This window comes from Carassius auratus, chromosome 7 (assembly GCF_003368295.1).
Source record: "Carassius auratus strain Wakin chromosome 7, ASM336829v1, whole genome shotgun sequence".
Classification (NCBI taxonomy): domain Eukaryota; kingdom Metazoa; phylum Chordata; class Actinopteri; order Cypriniformes; family Cyprinidae; genus Carassius; species Carassius auratus.
In genome coordinates, this window is record NC_039249.1 from 4044608 (window position 1) to 4070009 (window position 25402).

The 25402-nt window shown below is 35.1% G+C and overlaps 1 protein-coding gene across 6 annotated transcripts in view; it reads left to right on the plus strand.

Annotated features, from left to right (window-relative positions):
- LOC113105564 (A-kinase anchor protein 13-like) overlaps window positions 1-25402 on the plus strand; it is a 62102-nt gene that overhangs the window by 11024 nt on the left and 25676 nt on the right. For 5 of the 6 annotated variants that reach the window (XM_026266700.1, XM_026266703.1, XM_026266706.1 and 2 more), the window contains exons 4-10: window positions 2218-2505; window positions 3562-3745; window positions 4585-4789; window positions 6137-7904; window positions 10546-10628; window positions 21221-21284; window positions 24315-24436. In XM_026266700.1, coding sequence (XP_026122485.1) covers window positions 2218-2505; window positions 3562-3745; window positions 4585-4789; window positions 6137-7904; window positions 10546-10628; window positions 21221-21284; window positions 24315-24436 — 2714 coding nt within the window. The remainder of the gene's footprint in view (window positions 1-2217; window positions 2506-3561; window positions 3746-4584; window positions 4790-6136; window positions 7905-10545; window positions 10629-21220; window positions 21285-24314; window positions 24437-25402) is intronic. The other variant, XM_026266705.1, reaches the window with a different exon arrangement.

The window sequence follows — 25402 nt, forward strand, 5'->3', positions numbered from 1 at the left end:
GAACTTAAAATCTCAGGTAATGCTTAACATATTTTAAGTCGAAAGGGCTCACAAAAAAGTATGGGAATGTTTGTTCTATAAAGGCTAAAGATTGCTCTAAAATTTGGTGCTCTAGTTGTCACTAGCACTATAAAGAAAAAGAAACTGCATATGGACTGAGACAAAGTTATTACTGGGGATGCATGAGTATTGAAATTATGATAAGTGTGTGTGTGTGTGTGTGTGTGTTTTTTAGATGATCTCTAATAAATTGTGCTATTTTAGGCCTAAATCTATACTAGTTTTTTTTATTATTATTAAATATTAAGCACATATATAAAAAAAACTTGGATGTAATACTTGCATGTTGCACGACACGCCAACATGCATTTTTAAAGTGAAATTGCTCTTCAAGAGGTTTGTGGTTTAATATCGAAGTGCTATAAAAAGTAAAAAACAAATCTTTAAAATACCCTATTTTGGCTATCATTTTAATTTAGGGATAAATGAATGAGCTTAAAATAAAATATTTTAAATATCCAATATCAGCTGATACTGTTAAAAAAAGCAGACATCGGCCCATAATTGACATGTTATATTGTGCATCTCTACTTGCAGTACGGGTGATGGGTCAATATTTTAAAAACACTTTACAAAAAAAAAAAAAAGATTATAAGCTATAAATTACTTCTAGTTTTCTCTGCTAGAACAGGGACAAGATAAAGTGTTTCCGCATTGAAAAATGACACTCACCACATTTCATATGGATTGAGAAATTAAGTTTCACATTAACTTCAGAAATATCGAATTTGAGGAATGTGGTTGTTCACTGTGACGAATGTTTAACATGTTCTTCTGACTGTGTATTTAGGGACTTTTTTTGTTTACTCAGTTGGGGGAAGATGAATTGGGTGAACATGCTGCCCTCTGTCCTTTTTTTTAAGAAATGACTTTTGACAGAGAAAAATGAGCGCTCTGTACAATTTACTCATTTAGCTCATGTAAATACATAACCTGTGTTTTAAGCTATAGGTTTCTATCAGAGATCATGTTATATGAATAAACCCTCATGCAAGACCACATTGTGGACAGTATTTGTCTTCAGCCTAACAGAGATGGCAGCCCTTGTTCCTGTCAACAAAATCTGTTTGCTTGTTGATCCTATTAAGGACTCAGCTGGATTGAGTCAGAATAAACACGGTGTAGCTCAGTCCCATAAAGAGAGTTCAATGGAGAAATTGATCTGCTATTTCTGTGGCTTGTTTTTAGGCATATCTATATGCATAAGTCTTTTCTGATCTTATTGTTGGAGTGATATGATATGAGTGTTTATTTAGGGCTGTTTGGTCACTGAAGCGAACCCGCTCTCAATGGAGATGTTCAGTCAGCATGAATGAATGACGTGGATCGCAGCAATGCTTTAGTCTTGTGTTTCAGTCATTATGTTCAGTGTCAGGTGTAATGCCTCAGCAGTCAGTGAAGGGGATGATCCTCTGATGGAGGGAGATTATAGGGAGAGACCACGTTTGGCACTTGTGAAACTAGTTTTTTTTGTTTATAAATGACTTTTGCATTGAAAATGGAACTTTTACTTAATTATACCAGGAGTCGTTCACAAAAGAACGAACATTTTCTGCGGTTTTACTCACTCTGAAGCCATCCAAAATGTAGATGAGTTTGTTTCTTCATCAGAAATGTTGCATTACACCACTTGCTCACCAATGGTGAATGGCTGCAGTGAATGGGTGCCGTCAGAATCAGTGTCAAAACGGCTGATTAAAAACATCACGATAATCCACTCGACGAAAAAAAAAAAAAATCATTATTTTATTTTTAAATGTATAGGGAAAAATTACAACAACCAGTAACGTTGCGATATTTAATCACTTTTTGTATTAAAGTTTACATTATTTCTTAATTAACATTCTGTTTCATTCAAGTATTTCTAAAACTTAAGCATTTCCTGTTCTTGCATCTCTCTGCTGTAAAGTGTGTTAATGAGACATTGCCCAAATATTTCTTTTGGAAATATAAGTTACATCATATCATGTACCCCCCCCCCCATGTTATTTTAATTAAATTATTAAATTGTGTATTTTTTTTTCATTGAATATTTATATTTTGTAATTTTATAGCAAAGCACCCCCCCCCCCCATTTCCTTGTGATATAAGTCATCAGCATTATTTACCGTTTTGAATGTGTTTGACTGCTGTCATTGTCTTTTCTTCTCTGTGCAGCTCATAACTGCTGTGAGTCGGTGCTGGTCACCCTGTGCTCAGCAGGACCAGATGGTAACATTCGTACTCTGGCTACTGAGCACCTACACTTCGTGCAGGACCTGGCCTTCGACATGGCCCAGTTCCTGGTGAGCGCAGTGGGGCAGACAAATCTGCTGGAGGAGGCTCTGCTACTAGATGAACATCAGATCCCGCTGCAGGAGCGCGAAAAGCTGGACCAGAGCCTGTCCCTGGCCCTCAAACATATCACACTACCCCCTGGCTGGAGCCTGCTGGGGAATAGCACACGTGAGTGTAGCTCGGTGGAAGCTAGAGCTTAGATCTGGGCTGGAAATCAAAAGGTTGTGGGTTCAAATAGGGTTGTTGTAGTAATCGTCTGTTGCATCATGTGCAACACCCGCCTGTTCTCCTGTAGTTGCTCTTTAATGTGGTCCATTTGATTTCAGAATTTAAGTACATCTACTTTATTAAAATATCTGTTTGACACAATGATGAGATGTTTTATATCTTTTTGCATTGTTCAATAGGACTTTATATAAACTGGCATATTTATTAAGGGTAGTTATGCTGTGGTAGATCCTTTAGGGGGCGTTATAACATTATGTCATCAGGATCGTGCTTTTATTTATTTATTTCAACATTCTCTACAAAATGAATAATAAAATAATAATAATGATATAATTTACAGCCACATTTAATTTAATATCTTATGTATTATAATGTAAAAATATGAACTGCTAGATTTTAGAGAGCTAATAATATTCTTGGCCTGTGACTGCTTTTTCTCTTTTTTTTCATTCTTTTTTTGGGAATCATTATAGAATGTACTGGATGATATTCCAGAGCTCGTGTCTGCAGCCAAATAAACATCCTTAAATGACATTGCAGATCAGGTTCCAAGTAATCAGAGCAGTTCCTTTGAGTTCATAATGGTCATGTGACGGCTGACAGGTCAGTTATAGTGTGACGTTAATTACAAGAGGCCAGTCTTTTCAAATATTTATTTTATTTACATTATTTCTGGTCTGGTTCTGGTTCAAACTTGTGTGTTGAATTATGTTAGAAAAATGTGCTTGTGCTCTTTAAAAAAAAAAAAAAAACGAATCTAACCTGGTGTGATATTTTGTTATGCAATGTCCAAATAAAAGGACATATTGAGAAAAATATTCATACACACATACTGTACATACACACTGCCGGTTGTAGGTGTTGGGTCAGTAAGTTTATTTTATTATTTTATAAAAAAAAAAAAAAAAAAATATTTTATCATTGATACTTTTGTTCAGCAATGATGCAGTAAATTGCTAAATACTCTGATTGAACAATCTCATTTCTCTCTTTCAGGCCTGGAACCTCAAGAGACCCTCCTTCACTTCGCAGCCCGCCGCGGTCTCCTCAAAGTGGCCAGATTTCTCCTCAAGCAGCCAGGGGCCCGAGAGGCCCTCAGCTTGTGTAATAAACAGGGCTCCACACCAGTAGTCATCGCCCAGAGTCGAGGACATACGGCTCTGCTGGAGCTCTTCAGCCGGTGAGTGATGCGCTTTCATACACAGACTCTTATTCACATCAACACAGATCTCTTGAAGCATTTTGGAGACGTTGTCACAGTTCTTCTGGATCGAGTCTGTCTCCGTTTGTTCTTTTCTGTTTTGTCATGTCATTCCAGACAGACTGATGATGATCAGATCAGATCTCTGTGTGCAGCACTGGCTGTTGTGCAAACAAAGATCTCACTGGATTATCACAATTAATGGCAAATGAAATGTAAACTGATATTTTCCACTGACACACTACAGCAAAAGAAAGAAATAACTGACTTAACTGTCAAAATACTAGTGTTCTAATAATTTTGGCCACCATTGTTTTGTTCGAGACTTTCAAAATCATCTTAAAATCGAATTGAGAAACATTATTAGTGTGTGTTTTCCACACAAGAAACATCTGAGAAGCAGGAAGTCTCCATTAGCTCTGTTTAATCTCATTGCTCAGACATTAAAGCGATCTATTTGTGTATTATTCTTTCATCTGCTGCATGCTGCTTCAGACAGCAGTGACAGTTGCTTTCCTTTGATGACAATCACTCCACCCAGTATTAGTCTATTCTCTAGGCCCAGATTCGAACCATTACCTCTGATTATTAACACTCTCGACTTTGTAAAAGGGTAGAAAATATGCATTGAGCTGCATTATAATTCCATTCGTACATTTGGATCATTCTCCACTGCCTCTTGAACATATAAATCAGTACATCCATAAGAGCTTTAATTACAGTTAATTGAGTGTCTTGTTGACAGCAGGGTGTTGTTTTGTTTAAAGCTGGATCAGTTTGAGCATATCCTGTTCATCGGATGGCTTGTTTTGATTTAGGGAGAGTTTACACACAGACATTGACGTTGAGACGCTCAGACAGCTCTCCTCCTCGGGCAGTCGTGTGGTGCGGCACCACCCCTCTCTGAACACCTACACCCTATCTGTGGGCACCCAGCCGGGCGGCGCAACACCCAACCTACAGGTCGACATCCTGGAACTGTACAGACTTATCCTTAGCCATTGTCAAGAGAAGGCGAGTCAGGTGTGTTTGTCTAAATGTGGAGAAAACATCCCTTTTTTGTTACCTGTTTAACTGTGTCTCTTGCTCATTGTCCTTTTTTTTAATAAAAATAATATATATATATAGAATATACACACACACACACACATTTCATTTCAATAGATGCAACCTATGAGAGAATAATGGTGATAATGTGCCAATTTTCAGTTTGCAAATAGGCTGCAATTCTGATAAGAAATAATGTTTTTTTTTTCAGTTTATTCAGCAGACAGTTTTTAGTGTCAAATCACATGATCCTTTAGAAATCATTCTAATATCCTAATAGTACTCTTATGAAACATTGGTAGCACTTTATTTTACAGTCCTGTTCCTCATGTACATACTATGTACTTATTATAGTAATTACAATAACTATGTAATAACTAGGTACTAACCCTGAACCTACCCCTAAACCTAACCCTACCCCATGTAGTTACCTTGTATTACCAGAACTTTCTTAGATAAATACACTGTAAGTACACTATAAGTACATGTCAGTACACGTACTGTAAAATAAAGTGCAACCGAAATATTTCTTATTCTTAAGAAATTATTCTTATCATCATGCTTTCAAATATTAAATAGCATATTTTCTGCTTCATATTTTAGGGATCACCAAAATGTATTTTTGTCATTATTCTTTGATGAAAACAGAAATTCACACTCTTGTAACATCATAAGCATCTTTACTGTAACTTTTGATGCTGCCTTGCTGAATAAACATATTAATTTCTTTTAAATGTTGTACTTACTAATTACTATTGAATGGTAGTGTATGTAATATCATATCATAATAATGTGATTTTTTAAATATATTTATCATACTAAAATATTTATAAATATTTAACATTCTGAAATATTTAGTTTTATACACACACTCACACACATACATATACAGTACACATAAAATATTTAGTTTTATTTATATACATATACTACATGTATATGTGTATATGTTTGTGCGTGTATATATATATATATATATATATATATATATATATATATATATATATATATATATATATATTTATTTCTCTAAACAGCTTAAGACATTGTACTTTTCATCTCATGTTACAGCCACTTTAGGATGAATCACTTTGTTGTCTTCTCTTTCCAAGTCATTCTGGATTTTAGAAATGTCTGCTAAATGAATACATACTATTATGCAGTCAACAGAAGGGAACTTGTTTGCCAAGAAATATCCCTCATATTTCAACCTCCACCATAACAGCTGTAGATCTGCTATTCATTGCATTGACATAACTGTAGAGTTAGAGAATTGCTTGAAGGGGAGACAACTCTAAGCTGTTGTTCTGTGTTCATGTTCAGGGAGGAGTTGCCTTTCAGCAGAGCTCAGACTCTCCACACATTGCCCAAGAATGTGATGACGGCCTGGAGACCAGAGATTGTGGTTGTGAAGAGGCACCGCTCGACTCCCTTAAGACGAGAGAACGAGAGCTCGCTCATTTTAGCACAGAGGAAAACAAAGGAGAACGTAATGACCGCCTGGATCCTTCTCAAATCAGGGAGGGTGACGGAGGTCCCTTGCTCAGCTGTGAAACTGACCCGGCTCTCCTACACAATGGTAATAGCGCAGTTCAGCGGGCGTGTGCTTGTGAAAACAGTGAGACTGATTGCAAAGAGCAAGAGAAGTATTCAAATACTGGAATAGTTAGTACCAGTGATGTTGGAGATAGTAGTGATGGTTTGCAGAGCGGTTCTGAGAGTATAGTCAACAGAACCTCTTCCTGCGGACAACAGAAAGAGGAAGCTGATAAAACAGATGACTTAATCTGTGAAACCCTGTTTTTTGCTGAGGGTCCTGAAGAGGAAAATCAGGAAAAAGGACACAAGTTTTTGAAGGAGGAGCAGCTATCTGAACGTAGCCCGTTTGTTGAGGCAGGAGATATGGGAATCACTCAGTCTTTGGACACACCGGAGAGCTCGGATGTTGAATCTTGTTCTCAGGGTGCAGAGACTGATGATGAAGAAGAGGATGAGTGCGGAGATTTCATAGATCCAGAGGAGGTTCGAGAAGAAAGCAAGAAGCCACTGGATCTAAATCCTGATGGAGATACACGTCTAGATTGCTCGCGACAAAATTTGGTGCATGCTTGTGAAGATGTTTGTGATAAAACAGATGACACGGTAACCCAACTTGAGGAAGGCATTTGTGAGAAGATCACGTGTAGTGTGAAAGGTAGGCAAGATCTTGATTCTTCAGGAACCTGTGGTCAAGAAGACACTGATGAGGAGTTTCAGGAAAGTCTAGAAATGCCATACTTTGAAACAGATGGCAACCAACCGAAGGAAGAACTTAGTGATACAACCTCAAGGACTACGGTTGATGAAGATGATAGCATTTTACACATGCATGAAGTAAATCGAGATCTGTTGCCTGTAGAAAAGACAATTCCTTCAATTGAAGAAAGTGAGTTTGACGGACAGAAACTAAGTTCTTCCAGCGTCTTACAAACTGAGCTTAGTCCAGAATCTGGATCTACCACAGCAACTAGTGAGGACACCTTTGAAGATCTAGCGGTTCTTTTAGGTTCTAGTTTTGAGAGGATGGAGAAGGTTCAGGGGAACCAGAAGAACCAACCTGTTTGGGAAGCTCAGGCATCAGAGGAGGAAGTTCTTGAGTCAGCGATTCCCGCAGATATGGAGAAAGTGAATCTCCCAGATGACTCCTCTCAGGATCCCAGACAGGATATGACCTCAGACAGTGAGGTCATGTGGGGCACAGCAGCAGTAGACCTTTCAGAAGAGGATGCGGCTGTAGTTATTGTAAACGCAGATGAATCGGGAGATCAGCGTGTCTTGGTGGATCCCTTGGACATATTAGCCAAGTCAAATGAGTTTGGAATCTCTGAGGAATGCCTGACAGTCAATGCAGAAGATCTGTTAGGTGTTTTGGTCCGCACTGACCATGTAGATGGTGCTTTACATGCCCCAAATGCTCTTGCTGAAGAAGACGTTATAGTTTCTTCTGTATGTCCTGAGCAAGCCCAAGCAAGCTTAGATCCTTTGTCTCAAGAGACAGAAGCCGCAGCAGAGGAAGCTGTACAACCAATGGGTGAAGTCGGCCTACTGAAGGGTGAGTTGACGAATACAAAAATTTGTGTAAAATATTTGATTAACTGTTTTCTAAAAAAAAAAAAAAAAGCTGCACCTGATAATAAGAGAAAAAAGTACACATCACTTTTCATATTATATTCTGTAATAATATGAAATACCGGTAAAAAAAAAAAAATTGTAAATGCTATAGATATTAGAGCCCGGGGGAGGGTGGGGGGGTTATCCGGATATTAGGGAGTAAAAAAAAGGCCAGTGTTCTTTGTGTATAGTGTAGTACAGTACCAGTCGAAAGTTTGGACACTTCCCCATTCGAGTGTCCAAACATTTGACTGCTACTATATATATATAGAATACAGTATATACATAAACAGCAAATATATACATAAACATTTTTTTCAATGATTACTCAAATGTGGTGATCAAGCACTTATGATGAAGTGAGAGAGATGTGAAATGGAGACAGGGCATTTAATGATTTAACAAACTTTATTATCCAAAATGAGTCTGATATCAGTGCACTGAACAGTAAAGTTTAAGTTTATTAATTAAATTAACTCTAACCCTAACCCAACTCTGCTGGACAAACTAGTTAACGACACCATTTCAAGCATTTTATCTGCATTATATGTTATGTAAAAAAAATAATAATAATATCGGCGGCATATTGGCTGATACCGATATATCGGTGACAGGCTCATATCGGCCGATAATATTAGCAAAACTATAGTATTATATGCATTTGATGAAACATATATTTATTTACTCCAACAGTTTTCTTGGTTCAAAAAATTTACATTTTGCAAGTCTGAATCAAGGAGAAAACTAAAATCATTTGCTAAGATTCATGTTTAATTTCATCACTGATCAAATATTACACTGTGATTGCATAACAGGCTTTCCAAGTCTCTTCAAGAGCACCCGCCTTCCATCATAGACCAAAATTAAGTAATTATACCTTTCTGATCCAACAGAATAATTGAAAGTAGCCTGTGCGTCTCTGACACGCACACGCCTGAGCGAACAGGGTGTATTCATCATGATTTATGTACATAACAAAAAGTAACTTAGCAACAGATGATGTCATTTTGGGATGTCCAGGGAAGTGAAGTTACAAGATGAGGTCAGCATCCATTTCCTGAATTTTTTTTCACCTTCCGCTTTCAGTGACTGAAAAAGTACATTGGTACTCCCATGTTTTTAAAGAGTATTGTTATCTTTTTTGCTGAGTTACGTAACTGAACTACAATGGTGTTTGGTTGATGCTTTTGCAGTACAGGACATGTTTTTAGTTCATTTATCATCTAATAAATAATTCAATTCAATTCAAGTTTATTTGTATAGCGCTTTTTACGAAACAAATCATTACAAAAAAATGTACAGAAAATTAAGTTTCTACAATATTTAGAAGTAGCTTATAAGTGATGCTGTCAGTTTGTGTGCATATGACAGGATTCTTCAGAAAAATCTATACAAGACATAGTCAGCCAGATGATGAACATTATTAACAGCAATTATTATATGATGCAATCACACTTGTAGCAATATTTGTTAGTTCTCTTTGTTGATTCAGGGTTAGCATCATCTGAGGTCCTCTGAGGGGTCAGCATCATCTCTTCTCTGGTGTTCTGGATCCAGACTGGAGCTTGTGTAAATCCTGGCAAAACAGAGAGACAAATAGAGACATAATTAATGTAGCTGTTGTTCCAACAAAGTTTTATTAATTAGTTTAACCCAAGCTAAAGAATAAGAATGCGCATTTGATCAGATGCAACTGCAGTCACAATTTAAGAGATGCATTATTCGAATGCTTGGCGAAAGAGATGCGTTTTTAATCTAGATTTAAACAGAGAGAGTGTGTCTGAACCCCGAACATTATCAGGAAGGCTATTCCAGAGTTTGGGAGCCAAATGTGAGAAAGCTCTACCTCCTTTAGTGGACTTTGCTATCCTAGGAACTACCAAAAGTCCAGCGTTTTGTGACCTTAGGGAGCGTGATGGATTGTAACGTGTTAGAAGGCTAGTTAGGTACGTAGGAGCTAAACCATTTAGGGCCTTATAGGTAAGTAATGATAATTTGTAACTGATACGGAACTTAATAGGTAGCCAGTGCAGAGACTGTAAAATTGGGGTAATATGATCACATTTCCTTGACCTGGTAAGGATTCTAGCTGCTGCATTTTTGACTACCTGTAGCTTGTTTATTGAAGATGCAGGACAACCACCTAGAAGAGCGTTACAGTAGTCCAGTCTAGAGGACATGAATATGTGAACTAGCTTTTTCTACATTAGAAACAGATAACATGTTTCGTAGCTTGGCAATGTTTCTAAGATGGAAGAATGCGGTTTTTGTAACATGGGAAATATGGTTTTTCAGTTGTTGTCTAATATAACACCCAGATTTTTGACTGTAGAGGAAGTAACAGTACATCCGTCTAGTTGCAAATTGTAATCTACAAGATTCTGTGTACTGTTTTTTTTTTTTTTTTACTCCATAACTCTATAATGACTTTGATATTCCATTCTTGAGTGGAATAAAAATAATGTTATTAGTAGTAATATTTTTTTTTCTTTATTTTCATTAACAAATTTGCACTGTTAGTTTTTTGACCTTTTTGATTGTTTATATCTGACTGATTAAAGTTATCGTATGTTCTCTCACAGAGTCAGATGCAAGTTTGGAGGATCAGACTGACTCTCAGAAGACAATGTGGCCTGATATCACAGAAAAAAAAGAAGCACCAGTGGTTAGTACTAAAAATAAAGTGTTTTGAGACTATAAACTTAATTTACTGCACTTCACTTAAGAAATATGCCGTGGGTGTATGTTGTGACATGAATGACATCCTATCATTGTTATGTTGAAAAAAAAACTAGAGCTGTCAGTCATTTAATATTGTTTCTGTCACTTCATTGTTTTATGCTGATGGATGGTTTTGATCTTGCAGATCATGATCATGTAATATATTTTTTAAAAGTTGATAATTACAAACCTTACAAGACAAATGTGTTTTTCAAATCTCTTTTTCACCAAAATAGTTGTTGTTGTTTTTTTTTCATGATCCCTGTCAGCAAGATCCTGAACATTCAGTGAGGGGGCAATATTTACAGTTGCTTTGAAGTAAATAATTTTGAGCACCAAGCTCCAAATGGGGGTGATATTTCCCCTAAAAACATAACGTAACTCAGCAGCATTTCGGTCGGGTCCCCATGGTGTCGGGCCCGTGTATAACCAATAACAGATGTGGTCCTCTTTATCTTTAGGCCTGCTAGTTATGAAAAGATCTGAGAATTATTAAAAACATCTGAATATCCAGCAGTAATATATATTTGTACATGTGGAGCCAGTGCTAGAATAGATAGGAGGGATACACTTCCATTCAAAAGTTTCTCTTTTTGATAAGGAATGAATGCTGTTATTTACTGTGGATGCATTTGGCATGTTACAAAAGATTTTCTAATTTAAATAAATGTAAAAAAAAAAAATCACAAAAATGAAGTATTTTCACAAAATACAAACTAAAATTACAAATTTTACTGTATTTTAGGCAATTAAAAGCAGCCTTTGGTGAGCATGAGACAATACAAAAAGAAATGTTGGTTTCAGTTTTGTTGGTTTACTCTAAAGTGCTGTACTCGTGTGTGTGTGTGTATATAGTGTTTTTAAACAAGCAGTTGACAAAATGCAGTTGATTTACGTAGTAGGGCACAATGTAACAAGTTACATAATGATTTTTCACAGCACTGTGTGTTTAGAGCCATAGTTTGGGTAGATCAGCCACTCTCCTGTGGGACGTTGACAGTTTAATGTCATGACCTCTGGGCCAGCTGTTCATCCACGGGCTTCTTTACAAGCGTTTAGGGGAATGGGGGCTGGGGTTATCCTTTTATGTGAACCACAAGTGCTGCAGACCTTTTCCGGCAAATTCTTACCAGCCCTATCCTGGCAACAGTCAGAGCCTCGGTTTCTGCTTATTTAACCTCTGGAGATCATGAGCAGATGGAAGAAATCACTAGTAGGTGTTGCTCGGCCTCGTTTCCTCTGGGCAAGAGGGTGTGTTTGTGATTGTGTGTATACATGGCGCCCTAAACACTGAAAAGCTTTGACGATGGTTCAATGGTGGTGTCCATCAGAAAGGCATCAGGGCTGTTATCTGCGTATCCCACCACACAGGCTTTCCTGCAGGGACTTAACTCAGAGAAGGAAGGAGAACAGAGACGCAGCGAAAGGAAAGCGACTGTGTGAGGTGTTCTTGTTCTGCAGGGATTTTCAAACTTTGTAAAAATGCTAATAAGGAGGCATTTCTATAAAAGGGTATCAGTCTCTCAGAAAAATGCTCTGGTCAAGATAAGACGCTTTTATTATAACTTGATTGTTTGGACAATGCCAAGACATTTAAGAAGGAAAAAAATAGCTAAAGTTAACATGTCAACTTGTTAATTTAGATATTTTTGGGGGATATTTTAGAGGGAAATAAACTAATACCACAGAATTCCTCAAAAGCATTTCTAATAAAGATTAGATAATAGTGTTGTTGTTTTCCATTCCAAATGATGTCACTTCCTGGAGGATGATTTAATCAAGGAACTAGCTTTTGTTAGTTTAGGTATGTTACAAAACACTAAGAGCACATAGAAAAAAAATCTATAAACAAGGTATTTGATATATATTTTCTGTTTTCATTGTAGTTCTTATGTAAATATTAGTCATTTTGTTGTTTTGAAGAGTTATTAGTTAATTTATATTTTGTTTTTATTTAGATAACACATTTTCTACATGGTAAAGAACTTTTTTTTTTATTCATGTGCATCTCATTTTGAACCAGATAAGATGTTTTGCATGTGTAAAAATTATTAATATAATATCTGATCCAATGTTAAGACAACTTTTACTAATTAAAGATACTTAATAGCAGGAATGACCCATGTGGAGATGTGTGAGAAAGAGCCAGCAGGGTGGGATAGAGCAAAAAAAAAAGAGGAAAAGAGACTGTTTGCATATGCGAGAGTGTGTGTGTGTGTGTGTGTGTGTGAGAGAGAGAGAGAGAGAGAGAGAGAGAGAGAGAGAGAGTGGGGGATGAGCAAGAGAAAGGGGCCGGCCCTTCACACAGATGTGAAAGATTAGGAGCGTCTCATTTTTCCAAACGCTTGAGCCGTGGAGACTGTGCCTGTCAGGACCTCATGTGGGAAATAAGCTTTGTTCATTGTCTCAGTTTCTTCTTAAGCGTGTTGGAAAGATGTATGAGAGATACAAGCGGAGGTATAGTTTGTGTGCCAAAGGAGAGAGAACTCTGGATGTAGTTTTAATCAAGGTAAGAAGATCTGAAACGTTGACATTCAGTGCTGTTGCATTATGACTTTAGATAGTATAAACTGTAGTATTTAAATTATGTTTTAAATCACTAGCAAATGTTAAAATGGCCTAAAATCTCTGTTTTAGTTGAGTTTTTAGTTTATTTTAGCTTTTTTTAACAGCATACATGTACTTGTACAGTATATGTAGATTTTTTTTTGTGGCATAAAATAGAAAAAAAACTATGCTATTCAAAAATTTGTATATGCATGATTTCTAACAAACATTTTTATGCTTCACTTAAGTCTGAACTTTTTGTTTAAGTTTGAAGTTTGTGTTATAAAATGAATGTGGACAGCATCGCTTGTCAGATACATTGATGGAAGTCTGTGGTGTAAAAAGTTTCATGTTGAAATTTTGGACGTTTTATTGCAGAGTTTGCTATCAGTCACACAGTTTGAGCCATTTCTAATATCTCAGTTTCAGAACAGACCGCAACCGATATCTCATTTGTGATATTTCCTATGAATGCAATTATTATTGACAACCTGTAGTGTTTTTCCCAGCTAATGTGTAGTTTCTGTTCATAGAAAGCATCTGTTCCTGAAAAACATGATGGTCGTGTCTGTGGCGTTTGCAGTCAGCTGCTTTTTTCTGATCTTCCAAATGCAGTCGTGTCTTATTTGTTGATTCATAGTTCTTCTGACATTCACACATCATGCCAGACTTAAAACAGTGTGTGTTTATGTGTGAGCACACAAGGTGCGGCTCGTTCTCAGCTGTTTAATGTGGTTCAACTGACAAACACCCTGAAGCACTGATCTGCCAGATTGATCATACAGTGAAGAAGACGTGTGGCTTGATCGGTCTTAACAGTCATTAGCCCAGATGTCATTTCTTCCAAACCTCAAATCCTTAAGCTCTCAGGAACTATTGAACTGTGTGTTCAGTGTTCTTGCCATTAAACTTTTGTGTATTTCAGATGTTCTCTCACATAGCAATTCGTGACTCATTTTCCTCTTTTGAATTTGAATGCATGTGGTCATAGAGTCACTGAGTCATTTGATTCAGTACAGTTGAATCAGTGCATTTGAAGTCAATATAAACAGAATTGACAGGTTTATTGTAATTGATTCAGCATTGCAAATTATTCTATAGAAGTGCAATACTTGGCTTTGTAAAAAATAACCCTAACCTAACTTTTCAGGTGATCAATCTCTTTTATTTTTCAACATTTTGGTTCCATTTTTACAGTCAAATTAACTTTTTTAAATTTTGATTATGGCTTTTCACTCAAACTTCATAAAAAGTAGAATTTATTTAATGTTTTTAAAGAAGTCTCTTGTGCTCTCAAAGGCTGCGTTTATTGAAAAAATAAAATAAAATACAGTAATATTATGAAACTTTATTACAATTTAAAATAACTGTTTTAGATTTTAATATATTTTAAAATGTCATTTATTTCTGTTATGTAACTGTACTCCAGTCTTCAGTGTCACACGATCCTTCAGAAATCATTCTAATATACCGATTTGCTTTGCAAGAAACTATTATTATTATTATTATACAATTTGAAAACAGTTGTGCTGCTTAATATTTTTGTGGAAACAGTGATACCCCCCCCCCCCCCCCCCCAGAATTCTTTGGAAAATGGAAATAAAAAGCAGCCTTTATTTGTAAAAGAATGTTTTTTTTTTTTTTTAAGTCTTATATGACACTTTTAATCAGTTCAATGCATACAAGTATTCATTTATTCAAAATAAAATTATTCTGACCCCAAACTTTTGAACTGTAATGTATTTTAGAAGTAAAATATTTAGCAAGTGCCATTGACTGATCCTAGTTCCTACATTTTTCATTAAGTGCATTTCTCCAGATGTTTGTGAGCGCCTTCCGTTCTTAATGATTCCTGAAGACTGGATGGCAGTTGGATTGGAGAAATTCCTCTGGGAAAGCTCAGATATAATGTTTTGACTGTAAATGGAGTTTGTGCATGAGTGTGTGCGTGTGTTTGCGCATGCATGTGGAGTCGAGGGGCGTCTCAGTTTGGTGACAGTCTGGGAGCTGCTGCTCAAATCCTAACGGTTTCCTTTGGCTCTCAGCCTGGAGAGAATGATGGAAACGGGCCGCCTGCCAAGTGACTTCATAGTGCTGTATTGCAACTAAAAATCACCATCTTTACAATCAGCACAAACCAGAGATATAGGAGCTTTGCGCAGTTTTAAGGCGCAGATCTTGGAAACACAAATGGTCCTGTAGGAACATAGCAACGTCAGGCACAGAAATTAGATTCAAATTGTCCCACTAACTGATTAACATCATCTTATCGTGCCATCAATTTTATCCTGAAGCAGTTGCTTTTCTATTCCAGCTTTAGTTCGCACTGTATGCATCGAGGGCCAGTGCACAGTTTGTGCATTTTCAAACCAGATGTGTTTTTATTGGGTACACTTCTGAATGCTCTCAGCGCTCTACAGAGTCTGCTGGCATTGCCCTGTTGGTTTCTCCCCTAGCGCCGCAAATATGCTGTGAGAACGGCAGCAGTGCCAGATTCTGGAAAGGGACACTGGGCCATGTTTGGCTATGAGCAGATTTTAGGGTTTGTGCCTGTGTTATAGAGAGCGGTTTTAAGCTTCTTTAGAGCATCACGAAATATAGTGGTCGACAAGCATGCGGATTTGTGTTTAATGTAATTTTGTTTTTGTTTTTATCAGATAGACAGACAGACAGACAGACAGATAGATCAATAGGTAAGAGAAATACAGGAAAAGAGAGATCTAGACACATCACGTGCCCTAAAACCTGATTTTCTGGAATGAGCACCACAGCTCAATGTGTCGTTCTAACTGTTGCACCGCAGCTCTGCATGCATGCTTTTTGTTTCATTATGTTTTGCAAATTTGTTATAAAACATATTCAGTGACTTTGAAAATTGCATTTTGAATTGTCAACTGAAGATAAATACACTCCCATGCACTCTCCAAAATAAACATTTAAAATGGGATTTTAATAGTGATGCCCAAGAACAACCATTTTTGGTTCCCAAAATAACCTTTTAGTGTACAGTTCTCATAAGAACTGTATATTAAATCTAACAAGCCCTTTAAAAAAACTTTTATATTGTTATATTCTATGGATTTGAGAGTTTCTTTATAAAATCATAGATGGCAGTATTGAACCTTTATTTTATAAGAGTGTAAGTGCCTCATGTCGGTCTTGTTTTATGTATTTAAATGTCTGTGGCTTTTGTGTACATATAGCTCTGTGGCAGTTAGAGATGCAAATGTTTACTCTCTGATCAAGCTGGTTTGTTTTTTATCAGCCTTTATTCACAGAGTTGGTTTTTGAAATGAAGTCTATGCTAATGTACATAATGAATGCGATTGCATTGCATTTTATATTTGTCCCTGTCTAATGAAGTGTTATAGGTTAAATATGCTATATTTTCTGCAGCTGGAGTCTTTTTGGCCTATCCAACTCAAATGTTTGTAGTCTGCTGCTCAATCAAACTTTTACATTGAATCAGTATTAATGTGTTACAAATAAAGTTTTTTTGTTTTTGTTTTACTACAATTAAAATGCAACAGAGCACTATAAAAGCTCAAACGTTCTAGGTCAGGGAGAAATTATTACTTTTTTCCAGCAAGGATGCATAAAATTGATCAAAAGTGGCAAGACTTTTACATTTTTGCAATTATTCTATAAATAAATAATGTTCTTTTGAACTTTACATTCATTAAAACAAAATAAAAATAAATGTATCCTGGTTTCTATAAAGGTATTGAACAAATCAGGTCAGCATATTAGAATGGTTTCTGAAGATTCACGTGACATTTCAGAATGAAGTAATGATGCTGAAAATTCAGCTTTGCGTCAAAGCAATAATTTATATTTTGAAGTATATTAAAATAGAAAACAGTTGTTTTAAATTGCAAATTTACTGTATTTTATTAATAAAAAAAACTATATATTTTTAAAACATTTACATTAATATACATTTATATATTTATGTTATTATATTTTATAATATATATAAATATATTTAATATATAAACATGAAATTTTTCTTAAATGCAGTGGGGAAAATATTTATTTGATCCCCTGCTGATTTTGTAATTTTGCCCACTTACAAAGAAACAAAGGTTCTGTAATTTTTATGGTAGGTTTATTTTAATTGATAGTTACAGAATTCCAACCAAAAAATCCAGAAAAAAAAACACATTATATTTGCATTTTAGTGAGTGAAATAATTATTTGATCCCCTACCAACCAGCAAAAATTCTGGCTCCCACAGATTGGTTATGTGCCCATAAGGAAATCAGATTAGTCATGTCACTTCAAGAAGTTACTCCTCAGCTCGTTAGGTATATAAGACACCTGTCCACACAATCTGTATCTAGACAAGACTGTAGATCTGCACAAGGCTGGAATGGGCTACAAGACCATCAGCAAGAAGCTTGGTGAGAAGGAGACAACTGTTGGAGCAATTAACTTCGAGTTGCCAAACAACAGCCAAGAAACCTTAAGGATTTATAGAGGATCTGTAAAGAGGAGTGAACCAAAATCCCTCCTGAGGTGTGTGCAAACCTGGTGACCAACTACAAAAAACCAACTTTGCTTGCCAAAAACAATTTCACCTAGTACTATTAAAATAATAATAATAATAATAATTTTGATGATTAGCGCTTACAGCTCTAAATTATTAGAATATTTACATTTGAGTGTCATTAAATGACCATCCTTAAAGTATAAATTCTGGATTTCTCTTGTTCTTTGAAACCAGAATAATGGCGAAGACTGCAGACTGAAAACAATCATTGACACCCTCCACCAAGAGAGTAAGTCACAGAAGGTCATTACTGAAAGGGGTGGCTGCTCACAGAGTGCTGTATCCAAGCATATTAAATGCAAAGTTGACTGGAAGGAAGAAATTGGGTAGGAAAAGGTGCACAAGCAACAGGGATGACCGCAAGCTTGAGAATACGGTCTAACAAGCCAAATAATTTTTTTTTGAGAGCTTCACAAGGAGTGGACTGAAGCTGAAGTCAGTGCATCAAGAGTCACCACAATCGGCAGTCTTTTGGAAAAGAGATACCAAGACACTTCTGAAACAGAAACATCGTCAGAAGCATCTCACCTGGGCTAAGGAGAAATGGATTCTATTGGATATTTTTAAGAGAAAGAGAAATAGTCGATTTAACAAAACAGACGAGCTGAAGGCTCATTAGTGCCTCAGCAGTGCCACAGACTGATCGCTTCAATGCCACACACCTCACTGATGCTGGAGTTTGTGCTTAAGGAGCCCCTACCAAGTACTGAGTGCAATGAACATAATTTAAAGAGCTTGAACGTTTCTGTTTTGCAAATCCTTTTTTTAAATTTTTTTATTGATCTTAGGAAATATTCTAATATTTTGAGAAACTGGATTTTTGACTTTCATGACCTGTAAGCAATAATCATCAAAATTAAAACAAAAAAAGCTTTTAAAATGTTTAACTGTACATGTAATGAATCTAGCAAGTTTCGCTTTTTGAAATGTTACACAAACAAGAAAAGGAACTTTTTCACAATATGCTAATTTTGTTTTAGATGCGTCTGTATATACTATTAAAACTTGCACATTTGATGATCTCTGTACATGCCATGTTTGACTCCCCTGGACAAATGGATCTGAGTTTAGTGTGAAGAAATAGTTAATTCATCCAGTGAAAACATATCGCACACTTTAAATTTAAACAAACCTTTGTCGGACTCGGTCACAATCTTACAGCTGTATTTCTACCGCTTATGCCTAAACAATACAGCTCTTTTCATTTATAATCTCTTTAATCTCTTTTGGTTTTTTGTGATAACAGCACACACTATGATTGGAACTGCTGTACAAATAACCCAAAGAGTGCGTGTTTGTGCTCTCCGGCCCGTCTGTAGGCAGGGCTTGTGTTCGGCACAACGGGTGACAGTGTTCTCCATAAGCATAGCCTTCTCAGAGGTACACAGTGGACAGTCTGAGGCCTGGCATGGACATGATCATCAATGCAGCGTTGTGCATTGTTAATGGCTTTAAAACTGTGCACGACCGCTTGGTTTTTTGAGGGTGTGAACATAATTAGTCCCTGGCTAGGATGGAAACGTGAACTCCTCTTGGCTCAAATCAGAAGCCATTTCTCTGGTTCCTCACGTTTTCCTCCTGTAATCCCTCCCTCTAGGGATCCTTTGTTGACCGTCTTTCTCCCCCGTCCGATCTTGCATCACCTGTGTGACCCTGTAGCTGGGTTATAACAAAGGCGAAAGAGCTTTCCAGCCGAGTGAATAACCATCAGCGGTGCAGGTCGCTTTAATACAGGCTTTCTATTGTGGGAGCTTTGTACAGGTTTCTGTTCAGTAGAAGTACTGACCGTAACTTGAGATCTGTGTAAACATTTCCAGTAGACTGTATGTATTCACCCTTTCAGTGCCTCAGATCAAAAGCTGACATATAGTAGGCAAGCATGCATGGCATTATTGGGCTTCTTTAGTATAATACAGACTGAAAGTAGACTTTGAAAAATAAAGTATGGTATTGATGATACAATAGATTGCTGAGACTTTTTTTTTTTTTTAGCACCAACCACCAAGCTATATGTGAACTGTAATAGGACTGCTTTGTCTTTTGATCTGCTTAAAACGAATTAAGAATGGCAAAACTCATTCCCTCTCAGAGCTTTTACATCTGCAATGTGATAAAAGACGATTAAGTTCATATACATGAGCGTTCAAAAATATTTTTGAAAATATTTTTCTCATTCAGGCTGTAATTATTTAATGAAAAAGTATGACATAAACGGTCATATTTAGAAAAATTCTAAAGTTTTAATTATTCTAATTTAATATAAATATTAAAATGTAATTTATTCCTGTCGTCAAATCTGAATTTTCAGCTTAATTGAGTCATCAGTGCTATGTGAAACTTCAAAAATAATTTTAATATTCTGATTTGCTGCTAAAGATTCTTATTATTATCAATGTTGAAAACAGGGAACCGGAATACTTCAGAGTTCCCTAAACAGCAAGATGTCCCCATTACAATTTATTTATTTAGTTATTTATTTATTTAATGCTAGAATAAAATAATTAATTTCTTAAAAAATGGACCATACTTGGTTAAGGAACAGTTTTTTTAAAAAAATAATTATTATTTTAAAGAGTGCAACAATTTTTATTTTTTTTTACTGGCTACCATTGTTTATGGTTTGACAATGATTTAAAATATATATATATATATTTGCTAGAATTTTGTTTCATTAAATGCTACATTTTCTTTAGTTCGTTATTCCCAGTTACTACAACAAGCTATAACATAAAACTAAATGTATTCATAATCACACTTTTTATATATATATATATATATATATATATATATATATATATATATATATATATATTTTAATTATGGTATATGATAAAAAAAACTGATTTTTTTCAAAACATTCTTAAAGATGCTTTCAAAATATCACCCGTTAGTATTTATTTATTTCCATAAATGCCTTTTTAAAATTAAACTTAACTTTTTATTAAGGGAGTGAGTTGACTGCCTGTTTTTATTTATTTTACACCAGACTCAAACTTAGCTTATCTTTTATCTTATCTTATCTTAAGCTGGGTTTTATAATTGGTTCGAATCCAGCCAGCCTTAGTTTGTTTGTGAACACTGGATCCTGATGGCTGAAGCCGCCGTCGTCCCTCAGGGCCGGTGTGAGGTGCTGTGTGGTCTGTGATGAGTGAGATGCAGCTGTTATGGTGTCCACAAACCACAGACTGAGCTCTAAACTCATATATGCTGCAGTCTCTGAGCACGTGTGAGCAAAGCTGCTGCATCTGTTTCCCTTTTGCTTCATGCATTCAATAGAAACACTCCGTTACACTGCCCTTTTCTGCAATGAAAAAATAAAAAACTCATCAAATTTTTCATGCAGTCTGATGTTTATATTTACTTCGAATGTATCAGAGAGCTTTTTTCGTTCATACAGTCACATGCACAAGACCATATCTTCCTCTTTCTGTCCCCAGATCCACAGAGACAAAGACACAGTGAGTTCCAGTGATTCCCAGAAGAGACACAGCTTATCCACAGGTAAGATCACACTTCCTTCAGGTCATGTTGTCGGTTATGTAAATCAATACTATTAATATACCTAGCAGGGTTTAATTTTAGCATGTCAATATTAGCATCATTACTCCAGTCTTCAGTGTCACATGATCCTTCAGAAATCATTCTAATGTGCTAATCCGCTGCTCAGTTATTATTATTGGTACAAAATTATAAATAATGGTTCTTAATCATCATTCATGTGAAAAACCTTGCTGTATAAATAATAATAATTATTTTTTTGTTACCCCAGACTTTTGAATGATAGTGTAGCAACATTGATAAATAACAAATGTTTGTTTAGCAGCAAATTAGCATATTAGAATGATTTTTGAAGGATCATGTGACAAGGATGTAATGGATGCTGAAAATAAAATTTTGCCGTAATCAAAATGTTAAAATATGTATTTAAATATTATTATATATTATTTTCGATTGTAACAATATTTTAAAATATTCATGTTTTCACTGTATTTCAAAAAAAAAAAATGCAGCCTTGGTGAGCATAAGACTTAAAAACATAAAAATATCTAAATTATGATAACTTTTTTTTATTTTATTAAAAAAAAAAAACTTTTGAGAACACTACAGTACAATAATAATTTGTTAACATTAGGTTACTGCATTAGTTAACAAACTAACAATAAAAAATACTTCTAAAGCATTTATTAATCATACTTGAGGTTCATTTCAACATTTATTATGATTTTATTAAAATAAAATACAAGTTGTGGCAGTTAATATTTTTTAATGTATCTTAACTGACATGAAGTAACAATAAACAGTATTTTTTTGTTTGTAAACAAAGCACTGTAACAAATAATCTGCTCATTGATAATGCATTTTAGTTAATCCATTAACAATGTGACCTTATTTTAAAGTGTTACCAAAGTTTTGATAGCAAACAATTGTTTTAAGCTGTCCATTTTTTTAAATATATCAAACTGCTTTTATTTTATTCTTTGAGCTTATGTTGTAAGTTGTAAAATGTGAACGTCATTTTCTCTCCGATTCATTTGTGAATCACATTGCTCATGTGCTTCATGTGATGAGCAGTGTTTTGTGTGGCGTGTGTGTTACTTCCTTGACTGTTAGGAGGGTTTCTGTGTAGGCAGTATACAGTTTAGCCACGGTTACTTGTACAAAAACATTTCCACCCTCTCTCTGTCCATTAGAATTGAAAGGGTTGTTTTGGTTTTCATACCTTTTAAGAATTCTATACAGAATGTAAATGACTTCTGTTATGATTGGCTAGATTCCCAGAGAGGTTTCATTTTGAGGTTCCTCATGAATTATGAGGAATTGTGCGGTGCACAAGGAGCAGATGATGGTCATCACAAGTGCTTGTATAGAGGAGCATGATGACATTGTTTATCTGTATTTGTAACTATGAACTATTCTGAATACCTTTAACACAACAGTAGTGTTACAGAAAGGTTTAGTTTTTTTGTTTGTTTTTTCACTTATTGTGAACATAAGTGGCCATAGCTTGCTTTTTTCCAGTTAGACTCTTTTGACTGGATCGTCTTGAACTCACAGCTTTAACACATATCAGCTTATCACCTATCACTGCTATTTTTTTGTAAATGTAGGAAGTGGGTTGAGATTTATAAATCGCTTCTTTGCAAGCGTCAAACATTTTTACAACATTTAACAATGTTGCAATATAGTTGCATGGATTCAGTTTTGTCAGTGCAGTGCTTTTAAAACCATCATAAAATATATATATATAAATATTTTAGCATTTTATTTAAAGTAAAAATTTTCATTAACAATTGTTTTATTGTAATGTATTATTTATTTATCTATTTATAAAAAATGTATTGTTTACTTTTAATTTAAACTGCAAAAAAAAAAAAAATATATATATATATATATATGTGTATGTGTGTGTGGATATTAATAATAGCTCTTTATCATTATTCATGTGAAATGTCATTCTAATTTCATGGTTCAAGATTCATCACAAATTTAATAAATATTTTAAATATTGAATTTACATTTTCGTAACTTTCGTCATTTACTAATGTTCTAAAAAATATATATTTTTACATTTTCTACTTTTATTAACATGCAAATAAAGTATATTTATTTTATTTTATTTCATTTAAAAGCAGCAGAGCCACAATGTTTACAGTTTCAAAGTACTGGGACAAGAGACATTTTTTTTTTTTTTTTTTTACATATAAAATATTTTTTACTTTTCTACTTTCATTAACATGCAAAAAGTATTTTTATTTTATTTTATTTTTCAATGTTTAAAAGCAGCAGAGCCATAATGTTTACAGTTTCCAAGTACTGGGACATATGAATAAAAATACTGAAATATCCCTGGGACTATATATAGATACGATAAGCTGACTTTCTTCTCAGAGGCCTGTCATGACCTGTGTTTATGTTGTCAGTTGTTTATCTGCAGCTGAGCTAATGACGTTTGCTTTTACTCCAGCATTGACACATGTAGAGAAAGGGCAGCTGTGGCGGTCCCTCTTTCACATCCCAAAACATGGAGCCACCTGTGTGTTGTGTGACAGCTGACAAAGCTCACACTCTCGTGACAGATCTCCGAGTGCTGATCCCAGCTCTTCTCTGACTCTCTACACTTACACAGAGAGTGTGCTGCACTTTGAATGACTAGATGAAAGTGAAAGTGAGAGAGGAAGGGAAACAGGCGGTATTTTTCTAGGTGATGGAATCTGTTGAGGCTTATCGTGATGGTTTTGTCTCCCACGTGATATGGTTTTGTTACCCACGCGACGGTATGGTACTGACAGATGCATCAGATACATTTCTTCTGAAGACTGTCAGACTTCGCTGTCGTGAATACATGTGCTGTTGTACAAAGATCTGTTCTGAAGAGGAAATCGCATGTTTTGTTTAAGAGGACACAAGGCTTTAGTAAGAGACAGTTATGACTGATTTTAACTGGATAAACAATCTTTTTTTTTTTTTTTTTTGCACAGCTTTTTATAGTACATTGATCTGTCATTGTGTAAAACTGTGTGTTTGTTGCAGAAAGTTCACAGTATCCTGAGTTTCACACTTGCAATTCAGAAACGGTCACATTTCGAGACTCAGGAAGCGATACAGATGGATTTCTCAGTCCCGACACTGGAGAAGACAACATCTTCAGAAAGGTGAGAGAAAGATTAGTTGTTTGCCACATTGGGGATTGTTATGTGGTTGCTTACTGCTTAAGTTTTATTTTAATTTATTTTATTTTATTATTATACGGTTTTTTTTTTGATTCATTTTTACATTTTTAAATCTTATTTTTTCTGGTCCACCAATAAAAAATGTAGTCTGCTCGCTTAAAAAAATAATAGGGCACAACAAGCTGCATGATCTGCGGTTTCATCCATGTCTGTGCAGAATGTGCAGAATGACTCATGCATAAGAGCTTTGAAAAGTCCCTAACTTTAAGTATGAGGAATAATAAAAGCGATTCCTTATCAAATGTTTTTTGATAATACGATGATCCTTTTGCAAGGACTGTATATGTTGTAAATTAATAAAAAAGAAAAGCTTTTCAAATAATATTTAAAAACATATTTTTAGCATTTTACAGTATATATAAAAAGGTCTGTTTCTACTCAGCATTACAGTACTATAAAACAATAAAACAATCGAAATAAAATGGTTGTGATTAATATCACGATTTTGGACCAGTCTTAAGAATAAAGAATACAAGAGTAATAATGAGAAATTCAGTATGTATGTATTTATGTATGTTTAAATTTAATTTAATTTAATTTAATTTAATTTAATTTAATTTAATTTAATTTAATTTAATTTAATTTAATTTAATTTAATTTAATTTAATTTAATTTAATTTAATTTAATTTAATTTTGTTTTGTTTTATTTTATTTTGTTTGATCTCTCTCTGTAAAGTGCACCCATTTGTGAACCCCAGTTTTAAACCCTTGCTTAAAAAAAAAACAATTATACAAAAAACACTAATAACCACATAATGCATTATGATACATATCCGATGATGCACGCTGAATTGGTCATATTTTTGTGTTCATGTGACACCAGGTCTGGGTTTTTTTGTTGGTGATTTTTAGGACACCTAAATGTTAAAATCCACCGGAGGGTTTTT